At 39.5% G+C, this 17,331-nt stretch overlaps 1 protein-coding gene across 8 annotated transcripts in view; it reads right to left on the bottom strand.

Moving 5' to 3' along the window:
- Positions 1–17,331, bottom strand: part of plppr1 (phospholipid phosphatase related 1) — a 131,946-nt gene that overhangs the window by 8,912 nt on the left and 105,703 nt on the right. For 5 of the 8 annotated variants that reach the window (XM_026174202.1, XM_026174207.1, XM_026174208.1 and 2 more), the window contains exons 3-5: positions 17,027–17,215; positions 5,550–5,682; positions 2,359–2,609 (exon numbers count right to left, since the gene is read on the bottom strand). In XM_026174202.1, coding sequence (XP_026029987.1) covers positions 2,359–2,609; positions 5,550–5,682; positions 17,027–17,215 — 573 coding nt within the window. The remainder of the gene's footprint in view (positions 1–2,358; positions 2,610–5,549; positions 5,683–17,026; positions 17,216–17,331) is intronic. The other 3 variants (XM_026174205.1, XM_026174204.1, XM_026174206.1) reach the window with 1 other exon arrangement.

Genomic DNA, 17,331 nt, shown 5'->3' with positions numbered 1-17,331 from the left:
CCCTTTTCCCTGCGGTGGGGAGAGGCAGACCACCCCGACTCCGCAGCAGCAGGGAGGCCCCAGACCGCAGTCGGACGGCCCACTCCTCCTAGCCCCCCCGCTCCAGTAGGCCGCAGAGAATGGGGGTGAGAGAAGACTCCAAACCTCCCTCCACCCGCTCATTGTAGTGTTGATGCATGTGTGTTCTAAGGTGCAATTAAAACCCAGGAGGGCATGGAGCTACCTGCCAGAGAGCAGCAGGTAAGCGCATAGCCCCTCCTGCTAGCCCTCAATGTCTACGTGTATTTAAAATTGAGAGGTGGGCAACGACGCCAGGGGTGAGGCGTACACCCTGATGGTAACTTGGACTCCGTGTATCGTGCCCACCCCCAAGATCCTATATGTATGTGTAATGAGGGTGTGAGTAATGTGAATGTCTAAGTTGTGGGATAAAATTGAGGCAGAGGCAGCCAGAAGGGGACAGAGGGGGGGGGGGGGGGGGGGGGGTAGCCTCCTCTGCATCCTGGTGACAAATATTTTACCATTTCAAAATAGTGCAAAGCCCCCATGGTATAGCAAATCAGTCAGGGAAGGCTGTGAAAAAGTTACATCATAGTAGCGCAAGATTCTGCAAAACAGAGACATCGTTTTTCCCCCACAGAGAATAAAAAATTGAACCTAACAAGAGAACCCATTAATAAGCGGGAGGACTGTCAGCATTTAAAAACAAAAAGGTCTACCTGCATATATTTTCACCTCTTGAACTTTCACCTACCTCTATTCCAATTAGGGCTGCACGATTTTGCATAAAATGAGAATCACGATTTTTTGGCTTAGAATTGAGATCACGATTCTCTCACGGTTTTCTTTTCCAGTATAAATATTTATTGCACTTATTAACTGCACATCAACTTCGTAACAGTTGAGACTGAACATAAAAACAATAAATAAACATAAAAACAACAAATGTCTCACATTTTGTTGTTGCCGCAAAATGTTGTACTGCTTGAAATTCCGTCTCCACTGTTGCTCGACACTGCGTGTATAGAGCAGGTAGTGCAACAATAGAAAAATAGTTGCGGGACGGCACTGTGTAGCGTTTGTCTAGGGTGTTGATCATTTTCCTAATTGCACAGTGTTGATGGGACCATATCTTTGGTCAGGTGATAAGTGATAGCCTCCGTAATTTCTTTGTGCCTGCGAGAGTTCGACGTGTATAGGGAAGCGCTGTATAAGGTTCACGTTATTGATGTTTGGGTGGTTGACCGGGGCGGATTTTCTCCTGTCACTTTCTCGTCATCCCTGACGTGCTCTCCGTTGTTTTTTCCCTGGTAATTTTAGCATCACACGGCGCAGCTTCTGTATCACGTGGTATAAGGCTCCGCCCTTGTCATTTGTTGAGCAGGAAGAGTGAGCGCTTGTTTTCATGCAGATTACGTCCCGGATCAAAATGCGGTACAGTCGTCGTCGTCGTCTTTTTTTAATTTTATTTTATTTTAATCGTTGTCATTTGGAAATGAGATCGCACATAAGTATGAATCGAGATCGCGATTTTCTAACGATTAATCGTGCAGCCCTAATTCCAATCAAGTAGCGAAGGTATCGAATTAATTTTCATCAACAACAATCTGTTCTTGTATTCCTCCTGCTCCTGTTGATAAAATTTGCACTTCCACTCTCTTTTTTCCAAAGATGAGGCCCTCACCCTGTCACTCAGATGTCAAACAGCTGCTCTTCAATTATCGCTTCAAAAAGTAATTTTCCATGCGACCTCCAGCCAATTTTCTAAAAACGCCTAAACTGTCGCTGTGCTAGTGTGAAATATTCCTCACCTCAATTTCAAATAGCATGAAGTCCCTCCTTGCCAATTCCTCCATCAAAGAACCGAAGGTGCTGTGTTTATAACAAATACTCCTTCTTACTCAGTAGTTTTTAACTCCACATACGGTACAGGTATGTGCAGTACAACTTTAAGCAGCCCGGCTCAAATTATATATTTTCTGTCTGGTTTTTTCCCCACAGACGAGTAAACCAATTACCTTCTATTCTAAACTAGAACATGACATTGCTTTTAATTAACTATGCTCAGGTTGAATCCCTGGAGAATTTTTTTTGTCTACACATTATTGGTTGGTTTCTAATTTAAAATGGGATAAACAAACACAAACGTGAGTGTTCACGTGCTACAAAGGGAGAATGAAAGGAAATGAAATATACACCTAAATGCAAATATCGTTACACACATTCATGCCTTAAAATATATCGCATGCTGTTTAATTAAACATATACTGTGTCATTACATTAGATATACGTTTTATAAAATGTTTTTTCAAGCCTTTTTTTGTCTCTGAAATAAAGGATAAGGTGCGGTCCTCTCACCGTCAGGTAAACGGCAGAGTAAACGCTCAGCGAAGCGTCCTTAGATGGGAACGACCGCCGAGCCTTCTCCACCACCACGTGGTTCCCGGTGCAGATGTTGCCATTGACGATAAACTGGTGATTAAAGCGACACTCGGTGCCAGTGTAGTTGGGCTTGCAAACAGACAGGAAGTAGGGCGAGAGACCTCCAGTCACCACCTGGCCTGCATTGACGAAGATGTCTGTAGCAAACAGACCGAATGCAAACACACCTGCGGCACCACAGACACACAGACGGGAGAGGAGAGAAGAGCACGTGAAAAGCCACAAACACAGAGCAATGAAACAATCACAAATAAACACAGAAGGGTTTGTATAAGTTATCACCCTCCAGTGTGGGTGTTTATCTAGCTCCCAGTTCCACCACATTAAATCGTGACTATTGTGTGTGTGTGCAGACATCACTGAAGATGTCACAGTGTGGTCTGCATCACTCAGACAGACTGGGTGGTCTGTCTGAGTGATGCAGACCACCCAGTCTGAATCAAAACAAAGTGCAAGTTAACTAATGTTGAAATGGAAGGTGAGGAAAAATGGACAACAGCAAGCCAAATACAGACCATAAAAATAAGATAGCGTTTAATATAAATGATGGCGCTGACACTTTCAGCCCACCAACACTGACCAGTGTCTACGTCTGCATTCCTTTTGCTGTGAAATATGACTGCTGATTATCTAGCTTGCTTAGCCATGAAATTAATGTGCTTTGTGTTGTCATCCAGGCGGGTGGGGTGAGGGAGTCGCAGAGGGAGGTTTTGAGGGGCACGGGGACATGATTGTGTGAAGGGCAATGAGGGAACTGGGGGGAGGAGGGGGTTAGAGTGAGAGAAGAGAGGGGAGGGAACAAGTGAGCAGGAAATGCCTTGACAATTTCACAAATTTAACAGGTCTCAAAACATAAATCAGGTGAATTGCTGATTGCATTTCTAATGTGTTTTGTAAAGTTTTTTTTCTTCAACTATGACAGGAAAGTCCAGCAGACTCTCTCTCTACTGGAACAGAGTCTGTCTGCCCAATTCTGGTAAAGCGTTGTTATAAAATAATCAAAATTCAAAGGTTTTATAGAGCTTTTATAGAAAATTGACACATGGACTTGTCCTTGTTTTTAAAATATATTTAATTTCCTTTCTTTTCCATGATAACACCTGTTAGCTTACCATACAAAAACATGTAAGCAATATTTGAAATACATCAGTAAAAGCAAAGGCTTCTCCACAAACATTATTTTACATGAGAGGTTTCTCTATCCCAGTGTTTGCCTGGCCTTTGGTCACTGGTCTGCATTGGGCAGCGTTCTGGTGAAAAAATCTAATATCACATATCTTTGCCCATAACAGTTGAGCCTCACTGAGTTTAGCAGTAGAGCAGGGCAATATGACCAAAAATATTTATCACAATATACATTTAAAAATTCCACAACTCCACAACTTTATTAATGCAAAAAACCCCATCAATGTATTTTCACTTAAACAAGCAGCTGTTTTTTATGTGCATTTAAAGTTATATAAAAATGTAACAGTGCAAATTCCTTGCTGACAGTTTAAGCAAAAGGCATTTCCAGTGGAAATTGGCCGACATATCCTCAGCATAACCATGTATGATATCCACAAAACTTAAAAAGAGGTTATACACACAATACGGTAATATTATGTTGAAGCACAGTACGTATCACTCCGCGAGCCTCCTGCCTACCATAGCCGTAATGCTCCGACAATCCATCAAGCGGTGCGGCTTCGTAGCTTAGCAAAGTCTACTGAAACATGTGACAGATTTTTCAGCGCCGTGTACGACATAAAATCGTTTCAAGGTCAGTAAACACAACCAGAACTCATACATAAGGCACACAGGATTATAAGGGGCACTGTCGATTTTCAGAAAAATCAAAGGATTGATTTTAAGTGTGCCGTATTTTCCAAACAACACGGTAATAACGACGGCCCGCTAGCATGCTCTACTAAAAATAGTGCTTTGTTGTGTATCTGACGGACGAAAGCCAAACCAGTTCCACACCACTGAAGTTGCAGCATTTTTACAAACCAATTGTGGTTCATCCGTTTCATTTAACGATCCACTTTCACCCTTCTCATTCTGCGTCGCCGCCATGTGCGTATGTAAACAAAGGCACTGCGCATGTGCGTTTTACCCATATTCTATCACGATATTTCATTTTCCTATCGTTGCCCAAAATTACACCGGTATTACCGTGAACAGTATGATATAGCCCAGCCCTATTTAGCAGCATATTTCAATTTAATTAAAATGTGACATCTGATGCTTAAGCAGTCAACATCATTTAAACGCATTGGTTCAAATTATATTTACTTGATACTTGAGCCAAAAACATTATCCAACTTCACTGTAAAAAAAGAAAAGTCATCATTCAGCTACCATGTCATTTTTAAAAAAAGTTTTTCCATTTTATCTACAGCTGTTCAACACACTACATCACTGTGACTCGACAACATTACAGCAACAAAGTCAGTACCAGACACACATGTCACAGTTGTTTTGCTCCTTGATGGCCATGTTTGTTGAGAGCCCCTTTCTTTACTCAAGTACCGGATAAATCAGAACTGTTAAAAAAGTTTGTTTTTTCAAGGTGTAAGGTGTAAATCATCAGGGTTGCTAAATCCATGGCTGTCTGCATTGGAGCTCCCCTCACAGGTGACTGACAGCACCGACATTGAGTTTAGTTGTGAATGTACAGCATGCTGTGTCGTGGTTAAGGCTTGGCTGATGTTGCAGATGCAACTTTTATTGAGCTATGACATTAATAAACATTGCTCATATAGTTTTGTATTAAGTTAAACAAAACAAGGCTGAAGTCACAAGCAGCGTCTTATTGTGATGGATCACAGAATTGCATGCTAATGCGCTTTTGAATACTAATCTGATCCCTTATTCTACACACAGTCTTTGTGGAGAACTGAATGAAATTATTTCAATCAGATCAGTGATCCATAATTTTCCGGTCTTTCAGTTCATCGCAGCTGCACTGAGGTGATGCGCCAGGCAAATACTGGTGGGACCTTACACATGCTGAAGCCCAAAGTACTTTTCATGTGTATTCAGAGTTTTCAGTCACTGTCTGGTACCATTAGCACAAGTGACCTTAGGGCAGTTTAGAGTACATTGCAATACAAGGTTCTTACCTATGAAGCGTATGATGCGGCGGGTGAGGGGGTTGAGGTAACAACAGTCTCCTGTCACTATTGTTTTCTCCTGGGCCAACAGAGCTTCCCTCGTTGATTTCATCATGTACATGGACACCTCTCCGATAAAAATCTACATACACAAACACACACAGGCACAAAAAATAAAAGAGAATATGAATAGGTGAATATGCACACAGAAGAAGCAAAAAGGAGCGCACAGAACAAAGGCAGAGATTTCAAAGAGGGCAGACGTGACGTCTCCTCCTTAAATATTTAAACTTGTATTTGTCAACCTAAATAAATAAACTTTTATTCTGAAAAACCTGCTAAAATGTTACATCAAATATCTGCCCGACAGGGTTGGATGTTTTCTTCTCTGCACAGTCTATTTTCACTCCAAAAATATTAATATTTTAGAAAAATAAATAAAAAATACAAATGCTGTGGCAAACACAATTAAACCACAGACAGACACACAGAAACACAGTGTTGTGATCTCAGTCAGCAACATGCAGCATCTTCTCCTCACCTCTGGTGCTGTGCACATGCTGCCAGGTTAATAATCATGGAGAAGCCAGAAGGCAAGAGGAGGAATTTTTCCCTCCCAAAAAGATTTGAGAACCAAGGAAGTCTAGATTACGTTTACTTTTTAAAAAACTTTTTTTTAATAAAGTATATGAATATGAGCTATTAAAAACCCAGTGCAACTTTTTTTTAATAGAACACGCATCACAGGGTGCCATGTGCAAACATGAATCATTTTCTAAAACAAAAGACACAAAATACAGCAGAGCAGTGCACCATGCCTGTATGTGTTGTATTGGCTCAGCAGGGATAATATTAAATGAGAAAGGTTTGTTTACACAAGAATAAATATTTGAAAGCAATACAGATTGCCTGAAAGTTGTACTGCATAATATTCTGTTATACTGGGGCTTAAAATTTGTGTTTTAACCCATAAATAAATACCTTTACTCTATAAATAAATGCAGAAAACTGACGCATTAAACTGCAGGAAATTAAATGTCTGACTATCAAAAAAGTAGGACCCTCCAGAACCCGCACTTAACGTTTTAACAAAACTCACACCCAGCGAACACACAGAAGGAAATGGGGAAACATTAACTTTTGGCATCCTGTTATGGAGCAGAGAAACATTTTTATCCAGTCTGGCCCGTGTACATAAACCACTGTGCCTTAATGCAGCCTTTCTTCAGGTCCATTATAGTTTGGACATTTCATCAGGTCTAATGGAAAAACTGCTGCTGGACACACAAAATGGATCTCGTTGCCATTCGCCTTGGGTGATAAAGACTGCTTCAAATAAATGTGTGTGTTTATCAGAGACAGTGTGTGCATACACTTAGTGCATATGTGTGCACCCATGTGGTTTTGGCCTTTGATGTGTGTTTGTTTGGGGCCTTAGGACAGGTGAATTTTCCTCCATCCCTCATGAATGCTTTCTCATCATCATGTTCTTGTAAACGCAACTCCAGTCCATCTCTTTCTGTGTGGCAGTTAGCAGCGAGAGCAGCTCGTGTTTTGATGTCAGGAAATGCAAAGTAAAATTTTTTTTAAAAGGAATAAATGAGCACTGAAAGCACTCACATAAAAATCAGTATGAACCTTCTAAATCTATGCACTTGATTCAGTCCTGTCTGCAACTGCCAGCATGACTAAAGGTGGATTCATATTTTCAAATAACCATTTGTGTCACAGGATGGGAGGCATAGTGCATAGCGAAACAAGGATCAAATGCATCATGGCAGAAAAATCAATCTCCTGATGTCTAATGATCCAAAAATGTCTATCTTTGCAGACAGAGTGACCAAAACAAGCTTTTGCAAGCTTTAAAAACTGTAAAAGGAAGACAACTTGTAACAGTCAGACTAGCAGCAGTTGCAGTGAACCAAAATACATTTTGCATTAAATAAAAGGTAGCTGGCATAATTAATTATTAAGCCTAACTGGCTTAATTTGAATTTATTTTTAAAGAGCCTCCTTTTTTAAAGTACCAATAATACAAATTAAAAGTCAACCAATGTTTAAAATTTATGACTGAAGTTTGTATATATAGTCAACAAAAATAGAGCCAAAACCTATGCTACAATTGGAAAGTAGCAATAAAAGCAGCAATGCTTTTTAATAAGGTTCTTATTATAAGGATGCAATGTATTATTAATACATTGTTAAATTCAATTAGGCCTACATGTTTTTATACTATTTTATATTCTGTTATTGCAATGTTTTACAAAAAATTTCTAAATATATTTTTAATGTACTTTTTAATGCAATGCTAACTGATTAATTGGGGCATGCTCCCAATGAGACAATGGATGATGTCCTTGTGGATCTCCTCCCAGATCTGGACCGGGCTCCTGGACTGAGCTCCTGGAGAGTCTAAGGTGCAACGTGGCAGCACTGGGATGTTCTGAAACATAACGTCCCCGAGGTGTTCTGCTGGATTTAGGTCAGGCGAGCATGACGGCCAGTCAGTGGTATGGAACTGCCTTCATAATGTCGCCCCTGTTCTCATCTGTGGAAAGCACAGGGCATCGGTGGTTGACCTGGTATTCTATGGCAAATGCCAATTGGACTCCACAGTGCTGGGCAGTGAGCACAGGGCCAACTTAAGGATATTATGCCCTCAAGTCACCCTTGTGAAGTCTGTTTCTGATTGTTTGGCCAGAGATTTTCACACCAGTGGACTGCTGGATTTCATTTTGTAGCTGGCATCTTTATCCTGTTCCTCATTGCACAAGGGAGTAGATACCAGTCCTGCCCAGGAGTTAAGCACCTTCTAAGGCTCTAGGTTTCCTAGAGTAACTGCCCGTCTCCTGGAATCTCCTCTATGCTCTTGAGAGTGTTGAGAGACACAGTAAACCTTGTAATGGCTTGTATTGATGTGCCATCCTAGAGGAGTTGGACAACCTGTGCAACCTCTGTACTGTCTCTAGACAACCTCTACCACATGCTACCAGTAGTGACATTGACCCAAGTGTTCCTTTAATTTTTTGAGCAGTATGCATGTGAGTGTGTGTGTGCATATGAGAGAGTCAAACTGTAATGGCCAAGTGAAAGAAATGATCCATCAGCCAACAAGGTGAAATGCCTCATGTCATTATGTAGCAGCAAAAGACAGAATGACCTGATGAAAGCTTAAAGTGACTAATCTGCTGGGTTACTACCACCACCTTCTCCAGACCCAGACAGAAGATTTATAACAAAAAAAAGGTGCAGACCAATTTCTTTGACCTATCTGAGACTCAAAAAGAAAAAAAAAAGCAGTTTTAAAGGTAAAGTCAATGTGTTTGTCCCCAGTCAAAAAGAAATTACAGTCAGAACAAACACAGATAATTACCGGTATAGCAATTAAATTACAATCACATTACAGGATTTTATGTTTTATGGGTATTTTTCCTTTAGCAAGTAGGTCCCATGTGATGTCAATGGGTATATAAGCTTCAAAGGACATACATGCAGCTGATAATGTTCTTTCTTCTTAAAGTCCTTTGTTTTGACATTTAGCTTGAGAAGCTGCTGATAATTAAGCCAATCACTGATGTGTCATCTGCAATCGTAACTTCTAATCTGGATCTGTGTGATAATGTGAATATTGGGAGGATAGGAGGAAGATCAGGACATAGTCACAGGGGCAATCCTCACCACTTTGTGTTGGCTTGAGAGCAAGTTCACAATCCTCCTGCAGAGGTTAAGTCCAAGGCCTTTAAGTGTTGATTCTTTAGGGAATTATGGTAATGCATGCTGTGCTCAAATATATACGATTTATTGGCACATCACTGAGAGTGTTATGACGTGTTGTGGGTGAAGCATCATCAGTGAAGCTATACCTCTTGGCAAATGTATCAGGTCCAGATTGGGTGACAAAATGTCAGGAATAAAATACTTCATCTGCATCTCAAATTGATTTTCCTATGATAGATGGAGAACAGGGTGGCAGTCATTTAAGCATATTACCTTACTCTTTCTTGGAACACACACAATGACTGATGATTTAAAACAGGAGGGGACAACAGGCAGGGAGAGAAAGAAAAGACTCCTGTGAGCTGCATCCTCTGATGGGGATACTGCTGGGTCTGGCTGCTTTACAGGTGTTGACATGCTGGAAAAAACTTTGTGCGTCATCCTCTTTAATGATCAGAGTGCCAGCCTTAACGTTTTTGGAAGGCCTCTTAGGGAGAGTGGCGTTCTGACTCTCAAAATGGGCAGAAAACTTATGTACCTCATCGTGGAGCAAGACGGTGACATTGGCTGTGCACCTGGGCTTACCTACAAAGTGTAAAGTGCTCCTTCCACATGCTCTCAGAGTTGTTACTGCTGAGCCGTGTCTGTACCTTGTCTCTCTAATTCCGCTTGGCTGCCCTCATAGTGCAACATAGGTCATATCGGGAACTTTTGAATTCTCCTTGTTTTCAAAGGCAAATACAGCATTTTAGGGTGATGCAGCATTGCTGTTCGTTCACTGTTTCTAGGTAGGTTCTAGTTACATGTTCATCCTGAGCACCAAGTTTCCTGTACACCTGAGTGTCTCTTTGTATATGTTGATGTTAATGTTAGAGGCACTGGTGTCCAGAGATGGGCAGTAACGCGTTACGCGTTACTGTAATCTGATTACTTTTTTCAAGTAACGAGTAAAGTAAGGGATTACTATCGCAAAAACAGTAATTAGATTACCGTTAGTTTCCCGTAGGAACGCTGCATTACTGCGTTACTAAAACCGTGATTTTTTGCGAGGACAGTGACGTAAGCGAGTGCGCCGTTAGTGACAACAGCTGTGTGCAGATCAACAATGGATCACATATCGAGTGCGGGAGAGAGTATGAGCGTGCAGCGTTTAAAGCGTGGAAGTACTGACCTTACTTTGAGTTTGATTCCATAAAAAGTGACAAAAACATTAGTGTCCGTTGTGCGTGGGAAGAAAACTTCTTTTTACAGCGAAAAAAAAAACCCTAAACTTCCGAGCAAGCACGGAGTGCGCTACGACGTAATGGGAAATTCACAGAGAAACTCGCGGATTCTTCAACTGACCGCGGCACACCTGCACCAGGGTAAACCTCCGCCTACCGTAGTCCTGCTTTACAGGTGAAAATAGAGCAACAGGACCGCTGAGTCTTTGACTTTATTTATTTTCTGCTGTGTTTTACTTGCATCTATTTGAAAGACTGAGTGTAAACACAAAAAATATTTTATTTTATGTGCTGGAATGTGCAGAAAATAGGTTTAAATGTTAAACTAATTTATTCAACTCAGAGAATGTTGCATATAATTAAATTTTTACTTGATGCATAAAGTTAAAAAATTAAAACTGATAAAACAAGTTAAAAAAAGAGACTTTTCCATTTGATTACATTTTGTATGATGGATTATGCAGAAAAAGTAGAATTGGGCTGAAAGATCTATCGCTTTATCACCTATTCAGGTTGTAAATCGTGTTTTTAAAAAGTAACTAAGTAACTAAGTAATTAATTACTTTGGAAAATAAGTAATCAGTAAAGTAACGGGATTACTTTTTTGGGGAAGTATTCAGTAATTAGTTACTGATTACTTTTTTCAAGTAACTTGACCAACACTGCTGGTGTCCCATCAAGTTCCTGTCTGCTTGCACCCATCCTTTAAATGAATTGGGTGGCTGTAGTTGGGTCTTCGTAAACAGCCTTAACTGTGCTTGTCTACGGAGCACGTAATCTGTAAGGAGCAAGTATTTTGAAAGCATTAGTGTCCCATTAACAAAGACTTGAGATTATAGGCCAGTAGCTTTTTTCAGGTTGTAGGCAACGCTCTGATTTGACAGAATACATCAGTCGTGCGACTGATGGCCCTGCTTTCACTGCTGTGAGATTTGTTAGCATGTGCTTTGTGTGGAAACAGAGCTTGCATTAGCAAAAAAGCACACTTCTCTTATTATCATAACAGATACATTTCCTCTTATAAACCACCTTGGCCAACAGCTGTTTTTAGACTAGACCACTTTAATTTCTCATTAATGTTTTTATAACCCTCTGTAGATACTAAATGTTAACGCGTCGCATAGTTTTGTTTAATTCAGCTGAAAATGTTATTACTGTAAGTAACTTTTTAGAGATATATGACACTGTGAAGTCCACATATCTAAAATGAGGTACATGACGAATTGCTGGAGATTAAATAAAACAAAGTATTTATAATGAGCTGAACCATATAACACTGGTGAGATTTATGAGTTTATGTACAATTTTCCAATAATACAGTTTTACGTGCAGTGTGGTGTTCCCAAAGTGTTTTATGATCAAAAACCATCCAATGAGGCTTAATGAAAAGAATTCTGCAAAACAAATCAAGACTTATTGCCAGTTATCACAAACGCTTGATTACAGTTCTTTCTGCCAAGGTTGGCATCCACTTATTGTGTTTAGGTGTGCAATTATTTTTTCATGTAGGGCCAGGCAGGTTTGAACCCCTGTATTTATTACAGACTATTGGTCCTACTATCAGTGAACTGTATTAGACATTTGATAAATTGATAAATTAAATATTACTGACAAAAGTTTTATTAACAGATCATTTATGTGTATTTTATAAGGATTTCTAAGGACCTCATAACCTATTAACTTACACTTATTACAGTGACTTTAACCATTGCCACACAGGTGAACACTGGTTCAAATAACTTTTTTTAACTAGTATAGGATCAGTGTGTTTCCATGCAGGTTTTTTAAATGATTAGTTAATTTTATTTTGTTTCTGTTTTGTTTTTTTCTAAATGATGGCATTTACATTTTCTAGCAGCTAGCACTTGCCTTGAAGCATTTGTCTCACTAGAGTCTGTTTCATCGCTGAAAAGGTTAGGTACTACTGACTGATTGTGTTATTTCAACTCATGCAACCCCCCACTTTCCTTTATACAAATGTCAGTAAAAACTGACTGAAAATAGCCATCTCTATGTAACATGCCAGAAAACTGAGAAACAACTTGGCATTCAACTGACACAATGATGTTGGAGCAGAAAATGAAAAGGTTAAACAAGAGACATTAAAAAGAACATGCAAACCTTTCTGAGGGGGCTTTTTTTTTCAGTAAGTGACCTGACATGAGAGAAAAGAACAGACTTCCAGTTTGTGTATCCCAATAGCTTTGAGACATCAAAACTTGTAAAATCTGAAGTCTCTGAAATATCTGTGACATTAAAAATTATATCAAGCTGCTCAAATGTTTGAAAAAAAAAAGGGACACATAATAAATGACACTCCTAAAAGTTTAGTGTTAGGACCATCCTTCTTTATGCATCTGCATCTTAGTTTTTCCTTTTCCAGCTTCCACATTATAATGTGAGTACTAGCCTTTCTCTGAACCTAAATTACAACATTTTTCATAAGGAGAAAAAAAACTTAGTAATACGAGTGTAGTATTTACTGAGAAATAGAAATGTCTTTGGGTTATGCATTAAAGAGCAATTTTATTACAACTGAAACCAATGAGTCGATGGTAGAAACATGAAAAACATGTTCCTTTAGTTAATAAGGACAGAAAATGAAAACGGGGCAACGGCTATAACTAATGAGATTGTTCATTAGCAACTACTGGAACAATAAAGACTGTTAACTGTATAAAGTATTATTTGGCCTGTTCATATTGTTGGCAAACTGATGACCAAATAACATTGAGAAAATTAAAAAAAAAATACAAATATCAGGGTGATGATTGGTATTTAAATGCTAAAAATGGGTCATTTTAGCCTGTCAGTAGGAGGAACATGGCAGCATCATAAAATACGATTTAATTTTTGTGAATCTAAAGATCTTAGATATTAATGCAATTGAATCAAAATGCATCATTTTAAACCAATGCTGGTGGATGCTTGGCAATATGGCAATGCCATAATATCGAATACTGATCAGAACCTCCAGGGGCCTGAGTTTGCCGGGTTTGGTTGCAGAAAAAGAAAGAAAAAAAAACCAAAAAAAAAAACCAGACACATAGTTTTGTGTAATAATGGAACAAAGTGTAAAATAAACACTTTGTTAAGTCAAAATAGAGCTTGTTTTGACTTAACTGTGTAACGATACAGTGACATAACTTTTCCCAACTGTGCACTTCCCTTCAACTCTTTAGAAGATACTCACGTCTTTAAGCTCATCAGCTTTGTTTACAGGAGCTTTGAGGAGCTGTTAGACCAATTAGCAGCTAATGAAACAAATACTTCTCTCATGATTCAATGCAGAAAATAAACAAAACTAAAACAGAATATGACTCCTGAAACACCAAATGAACGCTGATACTGCTTTGTGTCTTTGAGGATGTGTGAATAGGATACAGTTTGCATATTCATTTCAGAGGGTGATAATATGTAAAGATGTCGAGCTTAAGTCTTGCTACTCTGCCAAGAGGGGAAAAAGGGAAAAACAGAACAAAAAAAACAACAACAATCAATGCTGCTTTAAGCTTTAAATCTCTTCTTAATGAGCCCATCATTTTCAGTATTGCTACCAAGACACACAATTCAGGAAGTGGAATAAGCCACAAGGAGCTAAAATGGTGTGTGATAAAATGCACAGATGTTGCCCATTTTGGGAAACATTATCTTTTGTTTCTGTGGGATGTACACCTGGCAAAAGCAATATTTTATCATCTTGGCACTGAAAATGATAAAACGGGCTCTATTTTGCCTTATGCCATGGTTGAACGGGTTTATAGGCTGTTGCATGAACACAGCCCATCTAACCTTCACAGCATCCCATTGGTCCGGCCATGTGGAAAACTGCATAATTTACTGACTCTGTACTAATTGGCCCACGTCCCAGCCCTGCCATCATTAATTCTGACTGAATGCCCCTCTGTTTTATGACACATGGAGATGGAATGACACACAGTGTCAAGCACCTGACAAAGCACACTCAAAGGGCACAATTATAAGGTATGGGATGGCGTACCAATGGCTAAAGGCAATTTGTAAAAGAAAGGCCATATAGAGCATATTCCAAAGAGAAAGTCACAAAAAAGGGGGCAGAATAAAAAAAAAAAACAGTGGAAAGAAGTGGCAGGATTACAAAAAAGCTTTAACAGCTGACACGGCACTCTCTGAGGAGGGGATGGGACTAAGACTGAGTATTAAATTACGCAAACAATGCGTTAAACAACTGCTGGCCTTTTAGTCAGCTACTGTATATAGTAAATAACGCTTGCAAGTGGGTTCAGTGCAAATTACAAGTCAAGATAAAGGTTGAATGAATAAGTGACACTTGGAGAAAGGAAGAAAGATTTAATCTGCAGGTATGATGCGAAAATCATCCACTAACTAATGTTCCAGTGACAGAGTGGTGTTTATAAACGAAGGATAACAACAAAATAAATAATTATACTTCTCTACTGACTGCATACCATGACCAAGTATACACACATGCACTCACTGACCTATTCATAAGGTACACCTCTTCAATGGCTCCTTATCGAAGATTCTAATTAACCAATCACATGACAGCAGCCAAAGCATTTGGGCATGCAGACATAGTCGAGATGACTTGCAACAGAATGGGGAAGAAAGGTCATTTAAGTGACTTTGAACATGGTTGTTGGTTGTAAGCAGTTTCTGAAGTACTTGGACCAGCCAATCTACTGGGATTTCCTCACCAAGCCATCTCTAGTGTCTACAGAGAATGGTCCAAACAACAAAAATATCCAGTGAGTGGCAGCTCTCTGGGAGGAAATGCCTCAGTGATGTCAGAAGCCAAAGGGGAATGACCAGACTGCTATCATACTTGAGGCAATTGTAACTTAAGTATGCACTTTTTACAAAATTTAGATTACAATCAATGGAACATGTAGCATGTGAGCCAGCTTTTCAACCACTCAATAACTCGATTAGAACAGTAGATAAAATAATACCAAGTAAGTGCAAAAAAGCTGGGAAGTTGATGCTGATTGGACATTAAAGCTGATGATCCACGATCTTGTTTATGGTCTTTACAACAAGTCTGTCTTTTTGAACAAGAAAACCAGGGCACAAAAAAAAAAAAAAGATAAATGAAAATTAATTGTCCTACAGAAAGAATAAGTGATTACACTACACTTCAGAATCACAGCAGCACATCAACCAGTCAAACCCACTGATCCTAATCTCAGTTCTGTACAATCTCCAGCACTGGTGAGATATTTTGATTTTGACAACAAACAAATGCTGGTAAAATAGCTGCTATCAGTGTATCCATAGTACATCTTCAAATACATATATACGTGGCCATTTGACCTTCAGACAGCAGCTACTCAAAAACCAAACGTTCTCTGTATTCTCAGACTAACTTTTTTTTTCCTTCACATATGGCCCATTGGAGAGAAAAAATACATTTTAATATCAAACAAGCAAATGCAAACACGCTTCAGGAAGTGTTCATAAAATATTTGACATGGGTTTAATAATGAGCTGACCAAAGGGCTCAGAGACAGATGGTGCCTGTTGTGAACGGGCTGAAATTAATAAGCATGGAGCAAAACTGACACCTGGTGGCTGAAACTCGCAACTCCTGTTTGAGGCATTTAAATCAGCAGTGCATGCACGGTATGAGCGTACAAGTCAGCTTGGAAATGACTGTTTTCAGAGAATGATTTCTTATCTTTGCAGCTGGAATTTTTTAAACACCAGAGTAGTAACACATGGCTTTGGTGCATCAGGACTGTGCCACCCTCAACAGATATGGCCAAATATGACTCATGGTATTGATTACACGTGTGTGCTTTACATCCTGTGACAAATTAGCCTAATATGCTAATAATGCCATTACTAGGCAATGGATTTTGCATAACATGTCCTTGTTAAAATGTCTGCAAACAAATAAAAGTCATGTCAGTGAATGTAATTCTTGCCTTCCATGAGATATGATATGAAGTTGTATTTCAACATGTACTTCTCCCTGTATAGCACAGCCTCACATTTCACTTTAGCAGGATGTTTTGTAGAGTATGATAAACAAGTCAAAGAGATTCTACAGACAGGAAATCAGGGACATACATATTATTAGCTGACCCATAAAAAGATATTGAAAGAGTACGGCCTGCAGGCATAAACTGCTTGCCGTGAAATCTTTCTTGCATATTTTTCCATATTTTACCAAAGATAGGTATGCAGCTGCTGTAGCGTACAGACAGAAGGCTGAATGGATGATATCTAATGATAGGTATATTATTTGCAAGTCAGTTTTACTTAAAAATGCTGCCACAAAACTGGGTCATGTCACGCAAAATTACAACTTTAAATTAGCCTGCATATACTAGGACACCTAGCAGAGTAATGATAATTGCATTTTTAAATTATTCACTCCTCAAAATAAATGGATGCGAAGGATTCGAAGCAAAGTCAAAGATGAGGAGACCCTGAATAAATGAACCCAAGCTGGATTTAACGACGGCTGTTTACGAGAAAATCGTAAAACAATTTGAGCAATCCACAGAGAAGACCTGGTTTTAAACACTGCTGTTTACTTACTATAGCCGTCGGAGCAGCGGCCACCACACAGTACAGGATGAGAGGAGGGACGAAGCTGGACTCCTCCGTGCCAGGGTACGGCTTCATCAGGTCAGCATCATTACAGAAGAAACCCTGCACGTGGACGCTGAACAGGTCCGTGCACTCCATGTAGTAGGCCAACAGGACCGTGCCGGACATGATGACGAGCTGGAAGAAGAACATGTTCGGAGGGAGTTGGAGAGGAAGAAGAGAAAAAAAAGAGAAGGAAGAGGGAAAGAAGGGAGATGTTAGTTGTGTATCCAGTTCACCGAAGGCTGTCCTGA

This window comes from Astatotilapia calliptera, chromosome 7 (assembly GCF_900246225.1).
Source record: "Astatotilapia calliptera chromosome 7, fAstCal1.2, whole genome shotgun sequence".
Lineage (NCBI taxonomy): Eukaryota > Metazoa > Chordata > Actinopteri > Cichliformes > Cichlidae > Astatotilapia > Astatotilapia calliptera.
Note: the sequence above shows the minus strand (reverse complement) of the source record. Positions and strands in the feature narration are given on the sequence as shown.